A 20,528-nucleotide genomic window follows, 5' to 3' on the forward strand; every position below is an offset into this window, starting at 1 on the left:
AGTGGCTTGACCTGTAGGAAGGAGAGGACACCAGGAACAGAAGTCCTCAGTTCAACTCTCTCTCTCTCTCTCTCTCACTCTCTCTCTCTTTCTGTAGTTTCACAGGGGGGCGGCCATGTCTGCTGAGGACATAGGCGAGACGTTTTGGGAGAGGCTGGGAGCTCGCTCGGAGACGTCTGAGAATGAGAGGTGGGAATTTTTTGGGGGGAATTTATGCAGTGAGGGAATACTTAACAAAGAAGATAAGATGGACTCAGAGCTAAGAGCTGGCCTCTCACAGCACTAGGTATTTGGCCCTCAAAGAGGAACGAGAAGAGAGACAAGGGAAAATACTGCAATGCTACCAACAACAATGCAAAGCAAGATTCAGCTGGTATTTACAGCATAGGCAACAGATGAAACACAGAGTACACCCATGCACAGCAACACATTTTCATGTTTTCAAGCCTTCACGACATATATTTACAGATATTGGAACAAGGCACTAACAAAACTAATGGAAGATAGTAGCAGCAGAACCTTATACAAAACTCGCTAAGCAATGACTACAGTTTAATTTTATGGCCTTCTTTGTACTACTATTCTACTATTTTCAACATTCTACTATGTACTATGCAACTTCAACATGATGGGGTTGTCTATGGGACCATCCCTTCTTAGAGTGTTAAGTAAAGTTGTTCAGAGATGTTTGCCCAAGAAATGCCACAGCACACACAGACACAGCTAGCCAATAGCCTCAGAGAACCAAGGGAGAGGAAGCCGGCTAGTCGGGAGCTAATGGGTTAGCCTCTGAGGGCAATAGAAGAAAAAGCGTGACGCCTAGGCCGGTAGCGCACTAGCGTCTCAAGAGGCCGAGGGTGGGAAGTGTACAGGGGCACCAGCAGCAGTCCAGCACACCGTGCCGCGCGCCTCACCCCTCCCTGCTCCCCTGTTCCCGGCAAGCAGCCCCTGGGAGGGGCTCCACAGCTGGATGGAGATCAAGGCTGCAGGCCCAAGCAGACTGTCCAGCCAGACGCACTTCCCCGCACAGCTGGGCACACTTAAGCTCCCTTTCTCTCTCTCTCTCTCTCTCTTTCTCTCTCTCTCTCTCTCTCTCTCTCACTCTCTCTCACTCTCTCTCACACACACATACACACACACACTTCCTAAGCTCTAAAGTCTTGCTTAGTCTTCATCTTGACATTTATAAGCTTGCGTTCCTCTAATGCGAGGGCAGGGCCCTGTGTAAACACGAAAAGCCCAAGACCAAAACAGGTGAAAAAAAACCAGGCTAAACATTCAAGCAGAAGAATTTCTGCTGACCTCCAGGAAAACTTTGTGACAGTTTACTTCAGCTAACACAAATTACCACATCTGTCCTCGAGCTGCAGAGAAAGATTAAAGTCGGAGCTCAGTGGCGCTAAGACCAAATTAAAAGTCACTCACATGCATCAATCTGTCTGGTGGGGTTTTTCGCTCATTTCCTTTCTTGTTTAATCTCATTTTTAAACCTCCTCATGACCACCAGTGGTACTCCCAGTGATATCAGGGAACAAAAACTGTGCCATTACAGTAATCAAATCAGATTTCAATTTTGATTATGACTTGCAACAATTATGAAAACAACATAATCAAGGTATGATTATGTTGGGAATTATTTGCCGTCATTCGGATGAGACGTTAAACCGAGGTCCTGATTCACTGTGGTCATTAAAGATCCCATGGCACTTATCGCAAAGAGTAGGGGGTTCCCCGGTGTCCTGGCTAAATTCCCAACCTGTCTCATTCAATCATCCCCCAGTGTAATTGGCTCATTCACTCCCTCACTCTCCACTTCAAGCTGGTGTGTGTGAGCGTTCTGGCACATAATGGCTGCCGTGCATCTCCCAGGGGAGTGCTACACATTGGTGGTGGTTGGTGGTTAGTGAGGTTCCCCCTTCCCAGTAAAGTGCTTATGAGTGTCGAGAAAAGTGCTATATAAATGTAACGTGTTGTTGTTGTTGTTGAAGTTATAGATCCATCACCATTACAGTGGCAACCATTGTAAACTGTAATGTATATTTATTTTTGTTTTATCTTTTTCTGTTTTTATTTTATGAAAGTTTAGAAAAATGGATAGATGTTTCCAAAATCATTGAGTAATTGTGTTACGATGTCTGCCATGATGGAGAGTGGCCTTAGATCAGAGGTGACAGGATGGAGAGGTGAGCAGTCCCAGCGCTGACTCAGAGACTTTGGTTGGCTGACGGGGACCCCCATTGTGTCAGCCCAAACCAGAGAGAGTCACAGCCAGGCCAGAGAAGACTGGAGCATTTTTAGAGATCTGGATTACAGACAGCGTCACGGATAAATGCAGGTTCCAGTCACTCTGGGTGGGACTACCTCGTGGTTATTTGGCCGTGGTTAACAAGGGTGGAGTGGCCCTGGTAATGTTCTCTTACACAAGTGCAGATCCAGATTTGTGCAGAGAGGGAGAGTAGGATAGAGAGAGAGTTTGACTCAACCATTTCACTCACAGTGTGATGACTGATGTTAACTAAACACAAAGAGGGATGAAAAAGTGTGTGTGTGTGTATGTGTGTGTGTGTGAGAGAGAGAGAGCATGTGTGTGTGTGTGTGTGTGTGTGTGTGTGAGAGAGAGAGAGAGAGAGTGTGTGTGTAATGTGTGTGTGTATGTGTGTCTGAGAGAGAGACTGTTTTTCGAAAGCAAGAGATGCCTTATTAAAGCACAGCCACAGCCTTGAGCCCCCACAACTGTACCCTCGCAACGAGCACTTTATCAGTGAGCCAGCAACATGGAGATAATCTGCCACTGATCCTCTGTTATCCAGCTTCACAATTTACCATCAAGCAACCACCCTTGCCACCCCACCCACAGCTTAGCACAAGGCATGCTGGGTATGACCCAACTAAACAGTTTTATGGCCTTACATACCCAGTGCTGAAACGCTATTCAGTTATGATTGTTGACTCTGTAGTTCAGCCTTGTCCTACAGTATCAATATCAGAGTAACTAATAATTAACCAATAGGTGTGGTGATTGTTTCAAGGTGCTCTAAGCGATGTTGGGTCGTTGTGTTGACGTTCAAACAAAACAGAGAGCTAGCTCACTACTCCCTCCACCTCCCTCCCCTGCAATTGAAACTCTCCTAAACGTGCATCTCGTAGGTGATTAGCTGGGACAGTTTATGTTTTTATGGTCCAGGCTGGACCAAGTTGTGTCCACAGAGGCCACATTTTTTATAGTCTATTCAGGGCAGAGGCAGCTAGGATGGTGAAGTGATGTTTGCCGTACGTGACAAAAAATGTTTTAGATTAGAAACCGTGACATCGCTTAGAGCACCTTTAAAGTTTGAAATAACTGATGAGGATGACTGATTTCCCCTTCTGATATAAACATTAAATGCTGCATGTCTTGTAGGTAATAAAACGCCGTTCTAGGATGATTGCTGAAGGGGGTTCAAATATGATGGATTGCAGGAGGATAACATGGAAAAGGGCTTGTAGCCGACGCCGTCGTGTCATTTTTTACTCCCGAGTCGTTAGACAGCCTTTGAACCCCGTCCCGCCGCAGCCCCTCCCGCGTGGGCCCGTCAGCCGCGGCCTCCTCACACATCTGGGAGTTGCATTATGGGATTTTCTGCCAGCTTCGTGTGCTCATTGAAGCGCTAAACAGGAGCTCCCCGCCGCCGTGGGTGACAGGGCTCTAAAAGCTTAGCACTCCCAGCGTCCGTAGCCAAACAGACAAATCAATCTTCCCCCCGGGGCGGATGGGGTCTGTCTGCTGGCTCCTGGACTCACAGCTGGCCGCAGCTTTCTCAATTAGATTCACTCCGGTCCTTTGGTCCCAGACTTTATCTCTATCTCTCTCTCCCTTTCACTCTCTCTCCTCCCGCAACCTATTTCTCTCCAGTGACTCCATGCCGGCCAAGCCATGAGATATATTAGCTACGCGATGTGTTGGACGAGCAACCTCTGCTAGTCTTTCAAGTGGCTAAATAAAAGAAGAAGGACGGGAGTGGAGGGAGCACAGACATGCAACGCTAGTCTCCTTTGAAGTCTCAATAGCTGATGTTGATAGCTTGAAGGTCACAGCCCCCTACTTGTGACTTCCCATTCTCACTCCCAGACACGGGGGAAGTGTTGACTTGAGTTACAGCGACTGCTAACATCCTCAGCTACAAAAGCAGCATGCTTGTTGCATTTGCGATAGCTGCGTTAGCGCTCCTTCCCAAATCAAGGGAAATGACAGCCAGGAGTGAGCACCTTGCTTTGGCCTGAGAGCTGATAGATGGTTGGGTTATTTTACTCTGGATGCCCCAGCCTTCACCCCACCCCACCCCATTGTCTGTAGAAGACAGGAGACGCTTTTGTGTCCGCCACTCCCTCACTCAAGGGATGGGATGGAGGGCGGACAAGGATTAGAAAGAGGAGCTTGCTTTCTTTTTTCCTCTCCTTTTTGTTTGGGACCTCAGATACTGTTTCAGAATCCAATAAAAATTACTGAAGGGGATCTGGTGTTAGAGCCGGGGGCCTGAGGCCTGTGGCTGAGGCCATTCTCACTTTAGCACATCACCCAAAAGCTGACGCTACGGCTTAAGGAGAATAAAACAGATGTGATGATGGTCTAGCCAGAGAGAGAGAGAGAAAGAGGGAGGGAGCGAGTGAGTGAAAATATACACAGAAAAAGACAAAAATGACGAGGCCATCCAACAGACACAGACGTTAGTCAGCATGCTATTTGGGGAACGTTCTCCGGATTCTATCAGGGTAAAAAAGAGGGCAAAGACAAGCTGAAAAACAGACTGACAGGGGAAGAGAGGGCCGGGCAGGCTGGTGGGCAAGCAGGGTAAAAAAAGAGTGACACAAACCACATCGATTGGGAAATGGGAGTGCACTTAACCCAAGGAAAGAACCAGTAGTGGCGGTAAGCCTCTCGATGGACAGAGAGGTCAAAAAACGGGGGATGAGAGTGAGTCAGTGGATGAGGGTTTTCCCACCTGACCCCGTCCCTGCTCCTGGTTTCCTCCTACCGGAGAGGGAAAAAAGAAAGTGGGAACTGAATCTTGAGTGATGTCATGGCTGCTCTGTACAAAGCCTGACTCACAGCACTCACAGTAGCTGACTAATGTTCCTGGAAATGCACCGACTGCACACAGCCTATCTCTCTCTCTCTCTCTCTCTCTCTCTCTCTCTCTCTCTCTCTCTGTCTGCCTTATCAACCTGTCTCACATGTCCCCTGGCCACAGATCCTTGTTGAAATCTAAATCAACAGTGTGAGCATCGTGTCTCAAATCACGGAGCTGGGACGCCTGGGCGAACCTGTAATCTGATAATGAGCGGGAGCCCGCCTGTGTTATGTGCGCATAAACCCAGACAGTCAACAACACACGCCACGCAAGCCAGATGTAATCACCAGCGGGGAAAAAAGAGGTGGATTAGCAAAATCTGTGCCAAGCAAATAACATCCTCTCCTGAACACCTTCTGTTTTACTGTTCTCCTGGGAGATCTCTCGAGAAAAATGAAGGGGAAAGAAAAAGGGGACTCAGGACCCAGACTCACTATGACCCGTGAAAATGACCAAAAATTAAACTTAACTATGACCAAATAAAGAGCTGAGCGGGAGCGAGAGGCCAGCACGAGTCATAACATATCTACACAGGCCGTAAACATGGAACAAGTGTGAGGTAAAGAAAGGGAAAGAGAGAAAGAGACAGAAGGGGAGAGTGTGTGAGAGAGAGAGAAAGAGAGATGGGGAAAGAGATAGAGGCAGAAGGGGAGAGAGTGAGAGAGAGAGAGAGAGAGAGGCAGGCTTCAGGCCTTCTCTTCTCTGGTCGACCAACAGCCAGCCGCCTGCCAAGGCACACAGTCCTCAAATGAGACGTCTGTGAGGCACAGCGCTTATTTTGGGGGGAAAAGAGAGAGAAAGGAAGAAAAAAAATGAAGGGGGGACTAGAGAGAGAGAAGAGAGAGAGAGAGAGGGCCAGAGGAGCTCTGCCCTGTTTATGGAGGGGTGGTAATGTGTTTCAGATTACAGGGGGTTGTATGGAAATTCTTGTGGCGAGACTGGCCCTCTTTCCTCAAAGGCGAGAGAGAGAGAGAGAGAATGAGAGAGAGCATGACAGGAAGAGAGAGAAAGTGTGTGTGTGTGTGTGAGAGAAAGAGAAAGTGTGTGTGTCTGAGAGAGGGAGAGAGACAGAGTGAACAAGCCATTTTGGTGAAAAAAATGTAATTCTACAGCAGCCTTGCAGGAGCAGAGACATTTTTTTACCATTACATCTTCCTGAAGGAGTGCTTTTCCCCCTCTCTCTCCCTCTCCCTCCCTCTCTCTCTCTCTCCCTCTCCCTCCCTCTCTCTCTCTCTCCCTCTCTCCGCTAATGAGGCGAGTTCAGGAGCCGGTACCAGGCGGCGCGCAGCACGGCGCAGCGGGCGGGCCGCGTAGCACACCGACAGCAGGAGGGCAGGAGAGGAGAGCGGTGGAGTGATGGACGCAGCGGGGATGGTGCGGCCGCCTCCACGCGGCTACCTCACAGCGGGCCTGCGGACGACCACAAGGGCCACACGGAGCGGGCGGAGTGTTCCCTCCTCCTCTGGCTCACGTCCACCGCCGTGCGTACCTTCATCTGCAGCGAGGGTGGTGGTGAGGTCAGCCTCCGCACAGCTGAGAGGCCACAACAATGTGGGCCAGATAAGCGGGAAAAAAAAGAAAAACAACGTGGCCGAGCCAGAAGCGGCTACTTTTTCTTTTCTTTTTCGTCCAGTGTTTCTCTGCCATAGTTGGCAAAGAGAGGAAAAAGCGCCCCACTGTGAACCGGTCATCAGCAAATTAGCGTGAAGAGTTTATGATTGGCTAGAGAAACACATTCAAAGAAACACAAAGACAAAAAGCCAATAAACTCCAGATCAGAAAAAAAGGCCCAGTCCATCTAAGAATACAATTCCTCTAAAAATATGTTTTCTCTCAGCTGACCACAGACAGAGAGAAAGAGACAGAGAGAGTGAGAGAGAGGGAGAGAAAGAGAGAGAAAGAGATGCTTTAATAAAGTCCTGGTAGTGATCTGATCCTCACAGGGTGCAGCCATCCTGTAAAAAGGAAAGAAAAAAAAAAGAACAAGTCCTCCTCTCTTCCCTTGTCTGCTTTTCTTTTAATTTTAGCCAGAGGGCAGGAGCGGTGTCTGCTGTGAGGACGGACTGTTCCCGCTCCGTTTTGTTTTTATTAGGGGAGGAACAAAGAGTGGAACTATGGGAGGACTGGGCCAGCCGCAGCTATGCCATGCCACCGGGCTGCAGGGAGAGCGCCGAGCCCTCACGCATCAAGCGGAGCGACGGGAGCGAGGGTGACCCACGGGCAGTGCCCACACGCTGGGCTTACCCCCCCCCCCGCCAGGCTCGACCGGGAGCGGCACCCGTCAAGTACTTTTGTAAATGAAAATATGATATGAGAACAGCTCCCTGATGAAAACAGCCCTTTTGTCTATATTTGTGTTTGATGGTTCCACTCGGAGGGGGACACAAGTGGACACACAGGGTTCTGTCCTTTTCCTGGAAGGATTAGGGAGTTTCTTTCCAACCTCCCAGGGGGAAGAGGAAGTGAGGAACTTGTTGATCTCACGTCAGCCGCTGCAAACTACACCTGAGGCTTGGATCCTAAAGCCTGCGTTGCTATTGGGCGCAGGAGAACCACCGGTTGCCTGGAGACACAGCGGAGCAGCTCAGGCGAAACTCAAAAAGAGTCTACGCACACACACACACACAACACTTGAGACGGGAGGTGTGTCTGCTTTTCAAATCAACATTCGTTTGGGCGCGACAGCGTCAGGTTCCATAACCACTTTGTGTCAATTTGTACCTCAGGACACTGTGAAACACAAGCCTCCAGACCAGGCATGGCCAACAGGCTAACAACTCTCACACACGCAGACACTTGGACACACAAGGAAATGGGGTCAGTGTGAACCTATGTCCCAACACACACACACACACACACACACATACAAAGCTCCCTGAACCTTGACCTTTGACCCTCACCCAGTGCATCTGATTGCACTCCACAGCATTAAAGATAAAGCGCTCTGAATGCTAGCTAGGCAACAGCATGAATAAATGGTCTCTGACATGAGCTCTGTTACTCACAACTACCATACATGACCTGTTTCCAGGCAATGACACAAAGAGGTATGGAGGCCGCATGGTCAGAACACAACACAAGCCCATGAGTAGCCCAAATCAGCTGTGGCAAAGAGGCGTGGAAGCCTTATGGGCGCAAGGCAGCTACAGGATGAACCCGAGCAATGAGCTGTATCAGCCACACATGCCACAAGGCCTCGCTCTGCACTCCTGCATCCTTCCTGAAGCTTCCCCTGGAGAGAATATGTGAGGTCAGAGTTCAAAACATTAACGTGGAGAAACAATAAATGAGCATGACAAACGTCTCTTCTTTTAAAAGGATTACTATTGTGCATTTTGTTGGATTTTTGTTGGAGTTTCTTATACCATAGTCTGCGGAAGAACTACTCTGTTGTAGAGCACATTAGCAGAGAGGCCGACTGGACCGCAGACACGGTAAAGTGGTAATCAGCTATTTCATCTGGAGTGTCAGAGACGCCGTTGGCAGGAATCTCGAGAATGCCCCTGATGTGTAATTGTTTTTTGGAAAGGGGAGGGAGGATTGAGGCAGGGAGGGCCTAATCGAGCGGGTTACCAGAACGCTTCCTGAGGTCCTCGGGGCAGACACAACAACACTGCCATATAAAGGCATCGATTGAGTTGCATGGCCATGGAAGTTGCCCGCACATCCTTACAGACACTGTGAAAGGGGAGCATGGGAATTAAGGAGAGACAGAGAGAGGGAGAGAGAGACAGAGAGAGAGAGAGAGAGAGAGAGAGAGGGAATGGGTGGAGATGATAGTTGAAGTCTAAGTCTGACCCATTAGTTGTGTCATTCTCGTTGTTACACTAGCAGAATAAATGTGGACCCTTGCCCAACCCTGAGATGACATCTAACTGGTCCTGGGTAACTGTGCAGTTTCCATCTTGATACTCCCGCCAAGAAAATAAAAAAAATGAATTCCTGTTGGTTTATATTTAGAATGTTCCTTGGCAGTGCACTTACAAACCAATGGGCTAACCTCAAGTTAAATGCAGCAAATGTCCTCAAGATAACCAGCTGTGGCAGCAAAGGACAAAAAGGGAGTTCCACTCAAGTAAAGACTACAGATAGCCATACACTTTAGGACCAGAAGGTCATCGCTTAAAAAGGACTATAGCCCACAAAACCAGACCTCATAGCTGTCAGTATAATGGATATCAAATCCTGACACATAAGGGTAGGTCTACTACAGGACACACCTGGTCCTCTTCATTCTCTACCCCCCCCCCTTCTCTCTGTCTGCACAGATGTGGAGTGGAGTGAGGAGGAAAGCAGGAAGTGCCTCTGCTCACACCCTCCGCAAATAACAATCTGCACACGCCATGTCCGGAGCAGCCTGCTCTGCATGCAGCAGAGAAAACAAACGCAGACCCAGCAACCCACCTAGAACCTAGGGAAGAGCCGGGGATACAACACGCTCAACTCTACAACTCTAATATACACACACACACACACACACACACACACACACACACAATAACAATGAGACATGCACCCACACACACAACACCTGTTCACATGTTTCTCACACAGCAGGCCCTTGTCTGACGGTGATATCAGGTTGATAAAATATGCTATGTCACCAATGTCACCACGCAACCACAGTCCCCTCCCACGCCAACAGTGAATGAATGAGTAATACATATTATTAACCGTCAAGTCGATGGATAAATGATGCTTTTAAATATGCGAGGTGAGCAACATGCACACCTTCATGGACAACAAGCACCATTCTCAGAGAGCGGTAATGATACCATAAACAGCAGCGCAAACACGAATATAAATGCTGTGCATGAAATCTGCTTAAGGAAGCAGAGGAGCTGGACTCCTTCCAAAGGCAACACTCCCTTCCAGAGGGCCGCTTCTAGACAGAGAGGCTGTCGGGATGTCTTCAATTTGATTTCGGTGATTCTCGCTGACATGACAATCTGGCTCCCAGATCGCCTCGCAGACCTCAATGTGTATCTGATGGGAACAAGTCCCTGGCTAAAACATTATAATATCACTCGCATCTCATCAACTTCCAAACCTTGTGTATGTGTGTTTGTACGCAAGCACGAAAAAAACAAAGTGCCACTGTTGGAATTTCCCATATGTGGACAGCTAAATAAATACATTGTGAGAATGTCTTGGCTTATTCTAAACAATGTTGTAATGGAACTTGAATGAAGGTCATCCATGACATACCATGTGCAGAACCCCAAAGTTTATTTCCTCTATCAAATCATGGTCTGTCCAATGAGCATAAATATACATAAATAATAATTTCAACAAAGGTTAGCTGCCTTCAGTCTCTTGTGTGAAAAAGTGTCAGGTGTGTCAGGTCTTGAGTTTTAAGGTCTCTCAAGCAACGTTTGCCATGTCGAAGCAAATAATTAATTAAAAGCTGAAGAATGAGGAAATGTAATGTGAGGTCTTAAGGGACACCCAGCAAAAACCTTCACCTTCTCAAAGGAAAACTTCACTATTGTGAAAAACAATGAGGGCCAGTGGAGTACACAGGAAATTCCATAACAATTTACATAAGCCCAGAACTGGAACCTGACAGGTGCAATGAGGTGCAAACATCTTTAGCCCTACACAATAACATATCCAAAAAAGGGAAAACAAATGACAAAAGCGCCATGACGTTTGCATGAGGGATTGGAAATTAATATGAATGACTGGCTTGACATTATGAGAGCACATGCCTTTTCAATTACTATTTACCATTATGTGCATGATAAAACCACAGGTCTGGTGTTGCAGAGTCCATTTCAGTTTAAATACACGTGCACCTGGTTCCTGAGCCGTCATGCCAGTTCTACTCACACATGGTAAACAAACGACTCGTTTCAATTAAATCTCTTTTGTAATCTACACAAGCATCCCTTTATCAGATGGTAGGCTACGTAATGCAATCCACAGGTCCGACGATTGTTCTGTCCTGGGTGGAGCACCTCGCTGGCTCTTACAATTACCGGTCTAACTGAGAATGGAATGGCAGCAGACACACCGACCTATCCGAATAAACCAGTCCATTGTCAATTTAGAAAAGGCTATGAGGTGATCTCACTGTAGGCTACTTCAAAATATGAGTTAGTCTATGCCATCGCTAAGTCTACCTATAGCCTAAGTTAGGTCGAAGGCAAATAAGATGTTGCGTTTAATGTTATTAACAGTTCTCCACAGGTGAGCGTCTTTCTGAAAAAATGCAGTCAATAAAAAATAAATGTCACCAAACGGTGGGCTTTTATTGCTCTTCTTAGTAACGCTGGAGAGTCTAGTGTATATGTATAGGCTACCCTGTCTCCCTTGCGGGCGATTCATTCAAAGCAAGAAGGTGAATGACCGCGGTTACCTACCTGAGCTTGAGGTTAGCCATAAATTCTTCGATGGACACGTTGTCCAGAAGAACAAAATCCGCCTTCCCGAACTCCAAACTCTCGTGTTCTGCCATGGTTGTTTTTTATACAAAAGTTACTTCTCAAGACGATAGAAAATATGGTTGATGTAAACAAAAACTTTGATAGACTTATTTGGACTGATTCACTGCGAAACAAAAGATAAACACTAGCCCGAGTTCCAGCTGTTCGGAATAGCCCACGTTATGCTGGCATCTTTGATGACAAACCAAAGTTTTTCAGCATTGTCCTGATGACCACATTTGTAGAGTGCCACCGCAAGTATTTGCTAGAAGGCGTGCATATAGGCTACTTTCTCATGTTGCGCTGAATTAGCTTGAAATAGAAACTGATGTTCCAGAGTAACTTCAAGCTGGTAGCTACCAGTTGCGCTCTCGTATTAATTACCAGCCCTGGAATCCCAGAGATATTGTGTGTGAGGAGCAACTCGCTGCTTCAAGCGAACACCATAATGTTGTAATCCGTCAAAGTCAAACGCCTCTCCATAACCCTTTCCCTGAATTTGTTCTATCCCAGAGAGCATACAGTAGCCTATGTAACGACGAATAGTATCCTATCCCGACTCGCCCTTGCCCCTCCTCTTTAGCCCGGTGCGGTTGTAGCGCTTGCCTCCATCTGTTCCTCCCATAACATACAGACAAACTTAAACCGTTTAACGGCAGCAACAACAGGCTACAACTTCAAAGTGATACAGGTGAGCTGATAAAATCTATTACTGTGATAGGGTTCCCCCAGGAATTCCAAGAATTTTAAACAGACAAGACCTTGTTGACCATACAAGGCAAGTCGGTTTTTGTCTAATTTGTGCGCCAGTTCAGTGTTCCAGCCAAGGCGTTGTAGGCCAATGTTTTGACAGCACAGTTGGACGATAGCGCATAGGTTATATTTCGATGTAGCCTAAAGTAGGCTGTGGATCTATTCGTAGCCGAACTCAAAATTTACAAAAAGGCTTGCCGGTGGTAGCCTACGTTGTTTCTTTTGATACAATTGAACAAATTCATAATGGATCCAACTTTTTCATAATAGGCCTACTTACAAGACCAAGGACATGTGATGCCCCCCCCTTCCCATAGCCTATTTCACTCACTGGGCTGCAAAAATACCCAGTAAGTGTCAATATTCTAGGCTATTTCCTGAAACTGGCTATACTGATCAAGGCAGAGCTAAAACACCATCTTGTGTCTGACTGGGGTAATACACGTCTCAATGTCAAAATTGCACAAAACCAAAATAACAAGCAGCCTGAATAATATCACTTTTAATAATAATAAAACAGCATCCAATGAAACACAACATAGCATAGACAAAATATACACACATTGAGGACAGATGCATTGGAGACAACAAAAACTTCCGTGCTGGGTTTTTCTAGATGCACTCGCACGTTGTGTCCACCTTTACAGGTAGATTTAGCCTAATATAGAAAATGAGCTGATGTTCAACTGAATGTGGGAAAATTGGTTTAATGCAAGACAATTGTGATTTATTTTAATCTCCGCTGCATCAGCAAAGAACCACCAAATGTGATGGTATTAGATGCAGAATCTGCCCAGGACTGACCAGTGACGTGAGTCACATAAACCTGGGCACCTTTGCGGAGGGTCGTCATGTATGTGCTAAGACTTCCGATGGAGGCAGGGGTTTTGACATCTGAACGTGACACAGAGACCCAGTAGCCATTGATAACCAGCCACAAGTTGGTTGCATTGCCGCCGCTTCCTCCGGACTGGCTAGAGAAATAAAATTGGTAGACGCCGGAGACAGGGGCTCGAAACACACCAGTTTGTTTGTTGAAGCCCGCACCCACATTAACAAGAACTTTGCTGAATCTGATGCGGTTCACCTTTCCCTTGAGGCTCCCAGGGTACGAAGCAAAGAAGTGAATGACTTGCTTTTTAACTGTCAGAAGAGAGAAATAGGCAGACATGAGACTCAATATATCTATCTTGCCAATTTTCTTCCTCTAAAATAAACATTTAGGCCTACTCAGTAGCTTACTTTTCTTCTTCCTGGCCGCGCATCTGTAAGTAATCCTGTCTCTGCTCGTACAATATTGGTTACTGCTGCATCTTCCACACACAAGAGTGTTAACATCTAAGAAGAGAACACACCCAGAACAGTCATATAGAAATAGAGATCACCACAAGCAACAACAGACCAACAACCAACGGTAGGCCTGAGTGGATCTTACCTGCGCAGTAAGCCAGATGACACGCAGTCGGTCTGACGAGTCTGTAGACGTAATAGTTACCGCGGCAGGCTTTGACCTGGATAGGGTTGGATTGGAAAGCACAGCACTTTTTCTTCCAGTTCCCGCACATCTTTCGAGTGACGACGCCGTCGCGTATATTTGGGTGCGGTTGGGTGAGCCAGAGCGGTGCATGGGTGCCGCAATGGTTCTCCGGGATGCACTTCTCGGGCATCTGGATGCTCTTTCCCCGGTAGTAGAGGCGATACCAGCCCTGCCACCTCACCTGGCGATCACACTTAACGCTCTTGGTTGTGTAGTTGGTGGCCCTCCAGGCCTGGTCTAATATGCTGTAGCGGAAGCAAGGGTCATAGTTGGGGATGCCGTCACCTTCATCATCTTCATCCCCCTCATTCAGCCAAAGGTGCGGCGGAGAGAAAAGCTGAGGACGGCCACCTGTTGAGTGTACACACGATGAGGACGATCAGACACTGCGCTGCTGTTCTATGCATTTAAATAATACAACACGCCACCTTTACAGCCTGATAATGCATCATTAATATTACTGACTTTGTGTCAACGAGGTCACATTCTCATCAATGATCAGCATCTGTGAAAAGAACATAATATATTATCATACTGTAGGCTACAGTATATTGTTTATATTATGAAATATGAATTGTTTAATAGCTTTTACATTTTCTTAGCACGCCATGCTCGTAGGGTATTGGAATGAAATAATTGCATGGTTGTAAGGGACTTACTTGGTCTAAGGCCTTTTGTTTCTGTTTTAATATGGCTTGTTCACGTCTCAGGCTCTCCATCTCCTGTGCAATCACACACCCACACCCAAATTCATGTTAAGAGGATAACAGCCATCAAAACTACCTTGCTCTTTTATTTACATAATTGCAATATGGCCAAAGAAAAATATGAATAATGTATTTTTTTTGTCATTTTTGCCAAAATTCCAAAATGTTACATTTTCACTCATATGCAAACATTCTATTGACCAACCACAATTTTGAAGAGTAAAATTCTTGTCAGTGAAATGATTAAATGGGACGTTTTCACATATCTTCAATTTACCTCCTGCAGTGTGGACAGTTGTTCCCATAATGGTTGATCATCTTTATTCCAAACTTCCACTTCATACTGGATAAAACAGCAAAACACTGGCTAGTTAATTCATAACCATAAGGATGAACTAAAATGTCCTTACAGAATTGTATTGATTTTGATGATATGCAACTAAATATGATATGAACCAATTAAGTATGTGAGTTGTTAAGAGAATAATTTGTCTGGACTCAGTGGTTCATTTTCAAAGCCTCTTCCATAATTAAGAATTGACCTGATCATGAAAAAGAAATGAAAAAGGACCTGCAAGCAGTATAAAAGCAATTTTTTAAGCAATGAAAAATTGTGCTGCCTATTACCACTTTATTCCTTGTTACTACATACATTAATAGATCGTTTGCATAGTGGATTCCCAGTGGGGAATGACTATCAGAGCAAGTCTTACTTACCGGGCCTTGACCACTCTGAGTGCTCACTATGCTGGCAAACAGCACTAGTAGCACTGACACATACACCACCAACATCTACAGCGAATGAAAAAAAGTAAATAGGCATATGTAATAATATTGTCATTTTGTAGACACAATTCTTTGAATACCACTATTATTGTTTAACTATACATTTATAAGATACCTTTGTCCTTTGTCTTATAAACTTACCATTACTTCTTAAACGGACCATGCAGCTAAAAAAAAGAGCGCGTCAGGGGTTACAACATTTTATACTCGTGAACGAGGGGTGGGGATGGTACAGCGCACACAGCACTTGCTGGTCTGACTTTCACACCATCCTTCTCTCCTCGAGCCTTTCTGGGGGATGAGGCTCAGAGCATGATTCTGGGTGTTACTTCTGTTACAACATGCAAACGTGGACATGACATTTTGCCACTGGCCATTCTGAAGATGTCCAGTAAGCATAAATTGCTTACTGTTGTTGCAAGTTGCCAAGACTTGCATTTTGTTCCCGCTTTGAGAGTATCAAGTGCACCAAGTATTATAAAGTCTGCTGTGGTTAAACACCTTTGGACTCCGCCATGTTTGAAAAAGACACTCATGGCCTGAGGCAGAGATGTACCATGGGGGAAAGCTGAAATGGCTTCTAATAGATGTTTGCAACAGAGCCTGCCACAGAAAATTACTAGAGGAAGACAATGATTTATTTAGATCATTTATCATGATTAATATACAGACCTACTCCCATGATGCCACAGCATCAAGGCTGTGTTTAGGCTGTAATATTGCCTAGAATATTGGGATGTTTTTCTCACTATAAATACTGAACAAAAATGAAAATAAAGCTGTCATCAGAATTAAATCTAGCAGACTAACAAAATGTATAATTCATGTTTGTTTTGACAACTGCAGATGGCAGACTTATTTGTATGGAAACTACTACAGGCCTACTACATCTGGAGACCCTAAACTATTAACACGGAAGACCATGAAATACTTACATTTCCCAAGATTAAAAACAAGCCTGTTCTTAACAAGAACATTACTTTATACAGTATATCAAAGAATAGTGAAAGTAAAGGTGATTAACAGACACAACCCTCACAACTGCAAAGCATGGTTGAGCCCTACTGAATAAAGGAGTTGCATGTTGCAGCAGACTTTGCAACCCATTGAAGCCCTGATTTGATTTCCTATACAGTATGCATGGAGTTGCATCATTATTGGAGTTGAACCATAACTCACAGGTTTATAACTACTTCAGATAGCAGTGAAGATGGCCATGTGATTCTCTAGCAACTTTGTGATAAAAGATGTAAATGCATTTCTACTTCCCATTTCTCTGAGCAAAAAAGATCTCTGATGCTTTTGCAATTAAGCAAAGTTCCTCAATTTCATCACATATTTAAGTCCATATTCTATTATTTGTTGACATCATTGTGCATCCTCATTTTTGGTAAGCTATTTGTTGAGTGTTTGGCAGTAGTAAAACACATAAGATTTATAAGATGGATTCAGTGTGCACACACATGGGCGGATTATAAACTTTCGGGGCCCTGGGCCCAGATGTATTAAGGGCCCCCCACTAATTGTCGTATATGTGGGAGGGGGGGTTTGGGGGTCCCTCCCCCAGAAATGTTTGATGTGATTTCCTAGCCTGGCTAACGTCAGACCTCATCTCATTGAGATGGGGTCTGGGAACTAGACATTAATTTTCTCGTATTTGAAACGTGGTTTACGAATGCCCAGAGCCGTTGATTGGGCGCTACGAATGTCTATCAAATGCGTCTGTACATAGCTCATAACGGCTTCGGTGTGTCGTCATCGTCTTGCTGCCCTCCCTCCATTCTGTCATTGGTTCCTTCGTTGAGGTGAAAACGAAGTCCATAGAATCCAGGCTGCCTAGCAGCGTGAATAAAATTGCTGCGTAAGGCATGATAGCAATAATTTTACGGTTAAAATTATTAATAATTGAATTGCCATGTGACCCTTCTTGGTTTAAAACAAAGACACCCTCCCCTCCCCCAATGAAATGCTAATGTGGTGGTTCAAGGCCTATCAGTTACACAGGACAAAGGATGTTACCTTGATATAATGTATCCATGTGTCATGAAATGTAAATGTATTCATGTTTGGTATCATTCTGATAGTCTCAGTACAATAATTGTAATGATTTGATTGTGAGAATGTTTGGAACATTCTATAAGTGATATTTCTGATATATATGATGTCTCTCCTCATGCTATTCTGATAAGAATTAATAGGTGTGAAGTGGGTGTGAGTAGGTGTGTCTGATGCCAAGTGGAGAGCCAACCAAGTGGGCTTGTTTTTGGCGCCATTTTCTTCTTTGTTTAAAGCATTTAAAAGTAACTAAACTGCAATGTTTGTCAGACTTAGACTGGGACTTAGACTAAGACTAGAAGGATGTAGAACGGAAGAGAGGAGAAGTTGGCTACAGGCCAACCTAGGCCTTTCAGGCCTGGGCTATGCCTACATAGACCATAGACCTTTTTTGTACCCTCTCTGCTTGTAACAGAATAAACTTGATTCCTGAGTTTTTCCTGAAGTTCGCCAGTCTAAGATTAATATTAAGTAATTATTCACCACAATTACTTTCAGGCAGCATGGGAAAACCCAGGCTAGTGATTTCCTGTATTCCGGTGCATTTTGGTAGCCTAGAAATCTAGACGCGCCCCTAGCAGGGCTAGTCTAGCAACTCTCCGTTGGCTTGTGAGCTCCAGAAATAGAAACTTAATCAGGACATTGAAATCATGTATAGAGTCGTTTGGTGGGCTTAACATAATGATTGATGGCAGAGTTGCAACGGTTTGGCTTGAATTCCCTGCTACTTGAAAACAAATATCCTATTGCGTCCTATTGCGTGCAGAGGGAATTTGAAACACAACTGATTATCCCGCCCCTCGGACTGAGCACTGCGAACGGTGAGTGCCCAGACCCTACATTTTAATGTGGGTCTGGCTCGCCAGGCTAGCATTTTGGGGATGGCCAATACTAAATTCAGATTCATAGCCTACATACTGATTTGTTGATATTGAGGCAATGATTCCATGCAAAGGCTTGGGCTTCAGGGCCCCCTGACCCTTTGGGCCCCTGGGCCCGGTAGGCCCGTGCAGTAATCCTTCCCTGCACACACACAGAGCGAGAGAGAGAGGGAGAGAGAGAGAGAGATCATAAACTCACAGATGATTTTTGTTACCAGTGAAGATGGCCACCTTATGTTGAATCAACTGAGTGCAGAAAGATGGAATGCATTGTTATTCCCCATTTCTATGAGTAGAACAAACTCTTTCTGTTGCTTGTGAGATTTAAAGGTACAACCTGTGATTCTAATACACTTTTAGTGAAATTGACTAACGAGCTGCTCCGCACAGTCTTCTAGCTGTCCGTTCAGTAGCCTATTTGTGTTCATCCACTTGGTGTTCTGTTCACACAGCCCTAGCCCATAAAAACATAATGGTTTCGACCGGGCTATAACCCCAACCAATTAACACAGTACTTCAGGATCACGGCAGGGTGTCATTTGATTAGCTGTTGGCGTCAGATGTTAACTGATTGATACAGAAACAGTGGGGATTGGGCCTCTTCTCGATCATGGTCCAAGTGCAATCCTAAAGCGGCTTTTGAAAATGTCAAGCATTGAAACTCATCACACTAAGCTAACGTTTTTTTTTTTTTTTGCTTGCCTTGGTATCAACTGTGGCCCCAAAACCACACTCCCTGCCTTTCTGTATTACACACGTACACAGAGAGAGGGGGGGGGGGGGTGTGTGATAGAGAGAGAGAGAGAGAGAGAGAATGTGTGTGTGTGTGTGTGAGAGAGGTTGAGAGAGAGAGAGAGAGAGAGAGAGAGATCCTTACTCTCATAAACACATTCACACAGTTATACACACACTCTCCAGACAGCTTTTTATGACATATGTTTGAGATGTGGCAACAATGAAACAGCAGTTTTTAGCTAGCTCTTCACAGATCACCACCACATGGATATAACATATAACAACACAAAAAGCTATTGAAAAGCCTCAAAAACAGATCACCACCACATGGATATAACAACACAAAAAGCTATTTAAAAGCCTCAAAAACATTTTTATTTATAAATCTGCAGTGGGCGGAGACCTCGCTCCGGCAGTTCCGAGGTTGCTTACAATCGCTGCAGGAGCAACTGTGCAGAGAAAATTGTGTTTTTGAAAAATTACTCTCTCAAGTGGGTGTGACATGGCGTGTCACTCCGCAGATTAATAAGAGATGGTTCTATGATTTCACTCTAGTTGCCGTAGAAGAGCATCTGCAATAATATAGAATCGCCACAAGGTGGTAGCATTTGATTTTTATTGACTTATAAAATACGACAGGATTGCTCAGGCAGATATGATACTCTCATTTTAGGGGGCTCTAACTTACATGTAAAGGGCTAAACAATACATATAATTAATGTAATGTCACCCAAATGTTAAATGTCACCAAATCACCAAATATAGGACAGGTGACAAGCATTACATATTGGTCACATGACAAACATTATAGTACCGGTTGAGGCAATATAGGACAAGGTTGGCATAAATGGGAAAAGAGGTCAACATTTATACTTCTGACTTCTTTACTCGTCAGACCGGATGGAACAGGATGGAGCTGTAGGCACAGATTTGTTGTTTGTTCTAAGAGTGGCTAGTATCTGCCCTGTGGCCCTGCTGAAACTAATTAAAGATTTAGATCCATCTACTTAGCTCAAATTGATTTGACAGGAAATAAGCTGACACATTTACAGATATAAATGAATACCAATTAGAGAAGGAGATGCCACGTAAGTTCCATGTTTATAATGAAGGGCTACCCCACAAGCACACCAGATTTATTTTGCGGTGTTATTTTGGGTGTCGACAAAACATCAGTCAAACCCTATATGCCTCATTTACAAGCATCCACTAAATTAATGAATATAAATGTTCAAGAGGATGAAATTCCCGTGCACAGCCTTCCAGGTGCTGGTGAGGTGCAGTCATTAATTGATAGATAGGAGAGTGAAGGATCACCGCACACTGGTGGGATTTCTTTGCTGATTTTTAAATGATCCTTCACTCTCCTATCTGAATATAAATGTTCATTTCAAACAATTTACTCTGGTGGAAGCAGCCCATCTGTGTGTGACAATGCTGCATTCCCCTCAGAGTTCAACCCATGGAGCTGCACCTGTACCCTATGGACCGCACAACTGCTCATGAACATGTGTGTGTGTGTGTGTGTGTGCGTGTGT

The 20,528-nt window shown here is 45.1% G+C and overlaps 2 protein-coding genes across 2 annotated transcripts in view; both read right to left on the minus strand.

The window, feature by feature from the left end:
- Positions 1–12,065, minus strand: part of myo1d (myosin 1D) — a 96,379-nt gene extending 84,314 nt beyond the window's left edge. The window contains exon 1 of the mRNA XM_076298395.1: positions 11,474–12,065. Within this exon, the coding sequence (XP_076154510.1) occupies positions 11,474–11,568 (95 nt within the window). The 5' untranslated portion in view covers positions 11,569–12,065. The remainder of the gene's footprint in view (positions 1–11,473) is intronic.
- Positions 12,066–12,792: 727 nt separating this feature from the next.
- On the minus strand, positions 12,793–15,562 carry LOC143138542 (uncharacterized). Its single transcript, XM_076298986.1, has 8 exons — positions 15,461–15,562; positions 15,251–15,325; positions 14,811–14,876; positions 14,486–14,548; positions 14,292–14,331; positions 13,725–14,177; positions 13,532–13,627; positions 12,793–13,432 (listed from the first exon to the last, which is right to left on the minus strand). The coding sequence occupies exons 1-8, from the start codon at positions 15,461–15,463 to the stop codon at positions 13,017–13,019; spliced, it is 1,212 nt and encodes a 403-aa protein (XP_076155101.1). The 5' UTR covers positions 15,464–15,562; the 3' UTR covers positions 12,793–13,016.
- Between the last annotated feature and the right edge of the window lie 4,966 nt (positions 15,563–20,528).

This window comes from Alosa pseudoharengus, unplaced genomic scaffold (genome assembly GCF_046254945.1).
Source record: "Alosa pseudoharengus isolate Yale_2024_CS ecotype anadromous, Long Island Sound unplaced genomic scaffold, YU_APseudo_1.1 YU_APseudo_1.1_scf_21, whole genome shotgun sequence".
NCBI classification, from domain to species: Eukaryota; Metazoa; Chordata; class Actinopteri; order Clupeiformes; family Clupeidae; genus Alosa; species Alosa pseudoharengus.

Bases quoted from the DNA above. Each gene is read 5' to 3' on its own strand.
- LOC143138542 (XM_076298986.1), bottom strand. The intron at 14,877-15,250 runs GTAAGTAAGACT...TGTTTTATCCAG, and splicing joins CTCAGAGTGGTCAAGGCCCG to TATGAAGTGGAAGTTTGGAA. The intron at 13,628-13,724 runs GTAAGATCCACT...TTCTCTTCTTAG, and splicing joins TCATCTGGCTTACTGCGCAG to ATGTTAACACTCTTGTGTGT.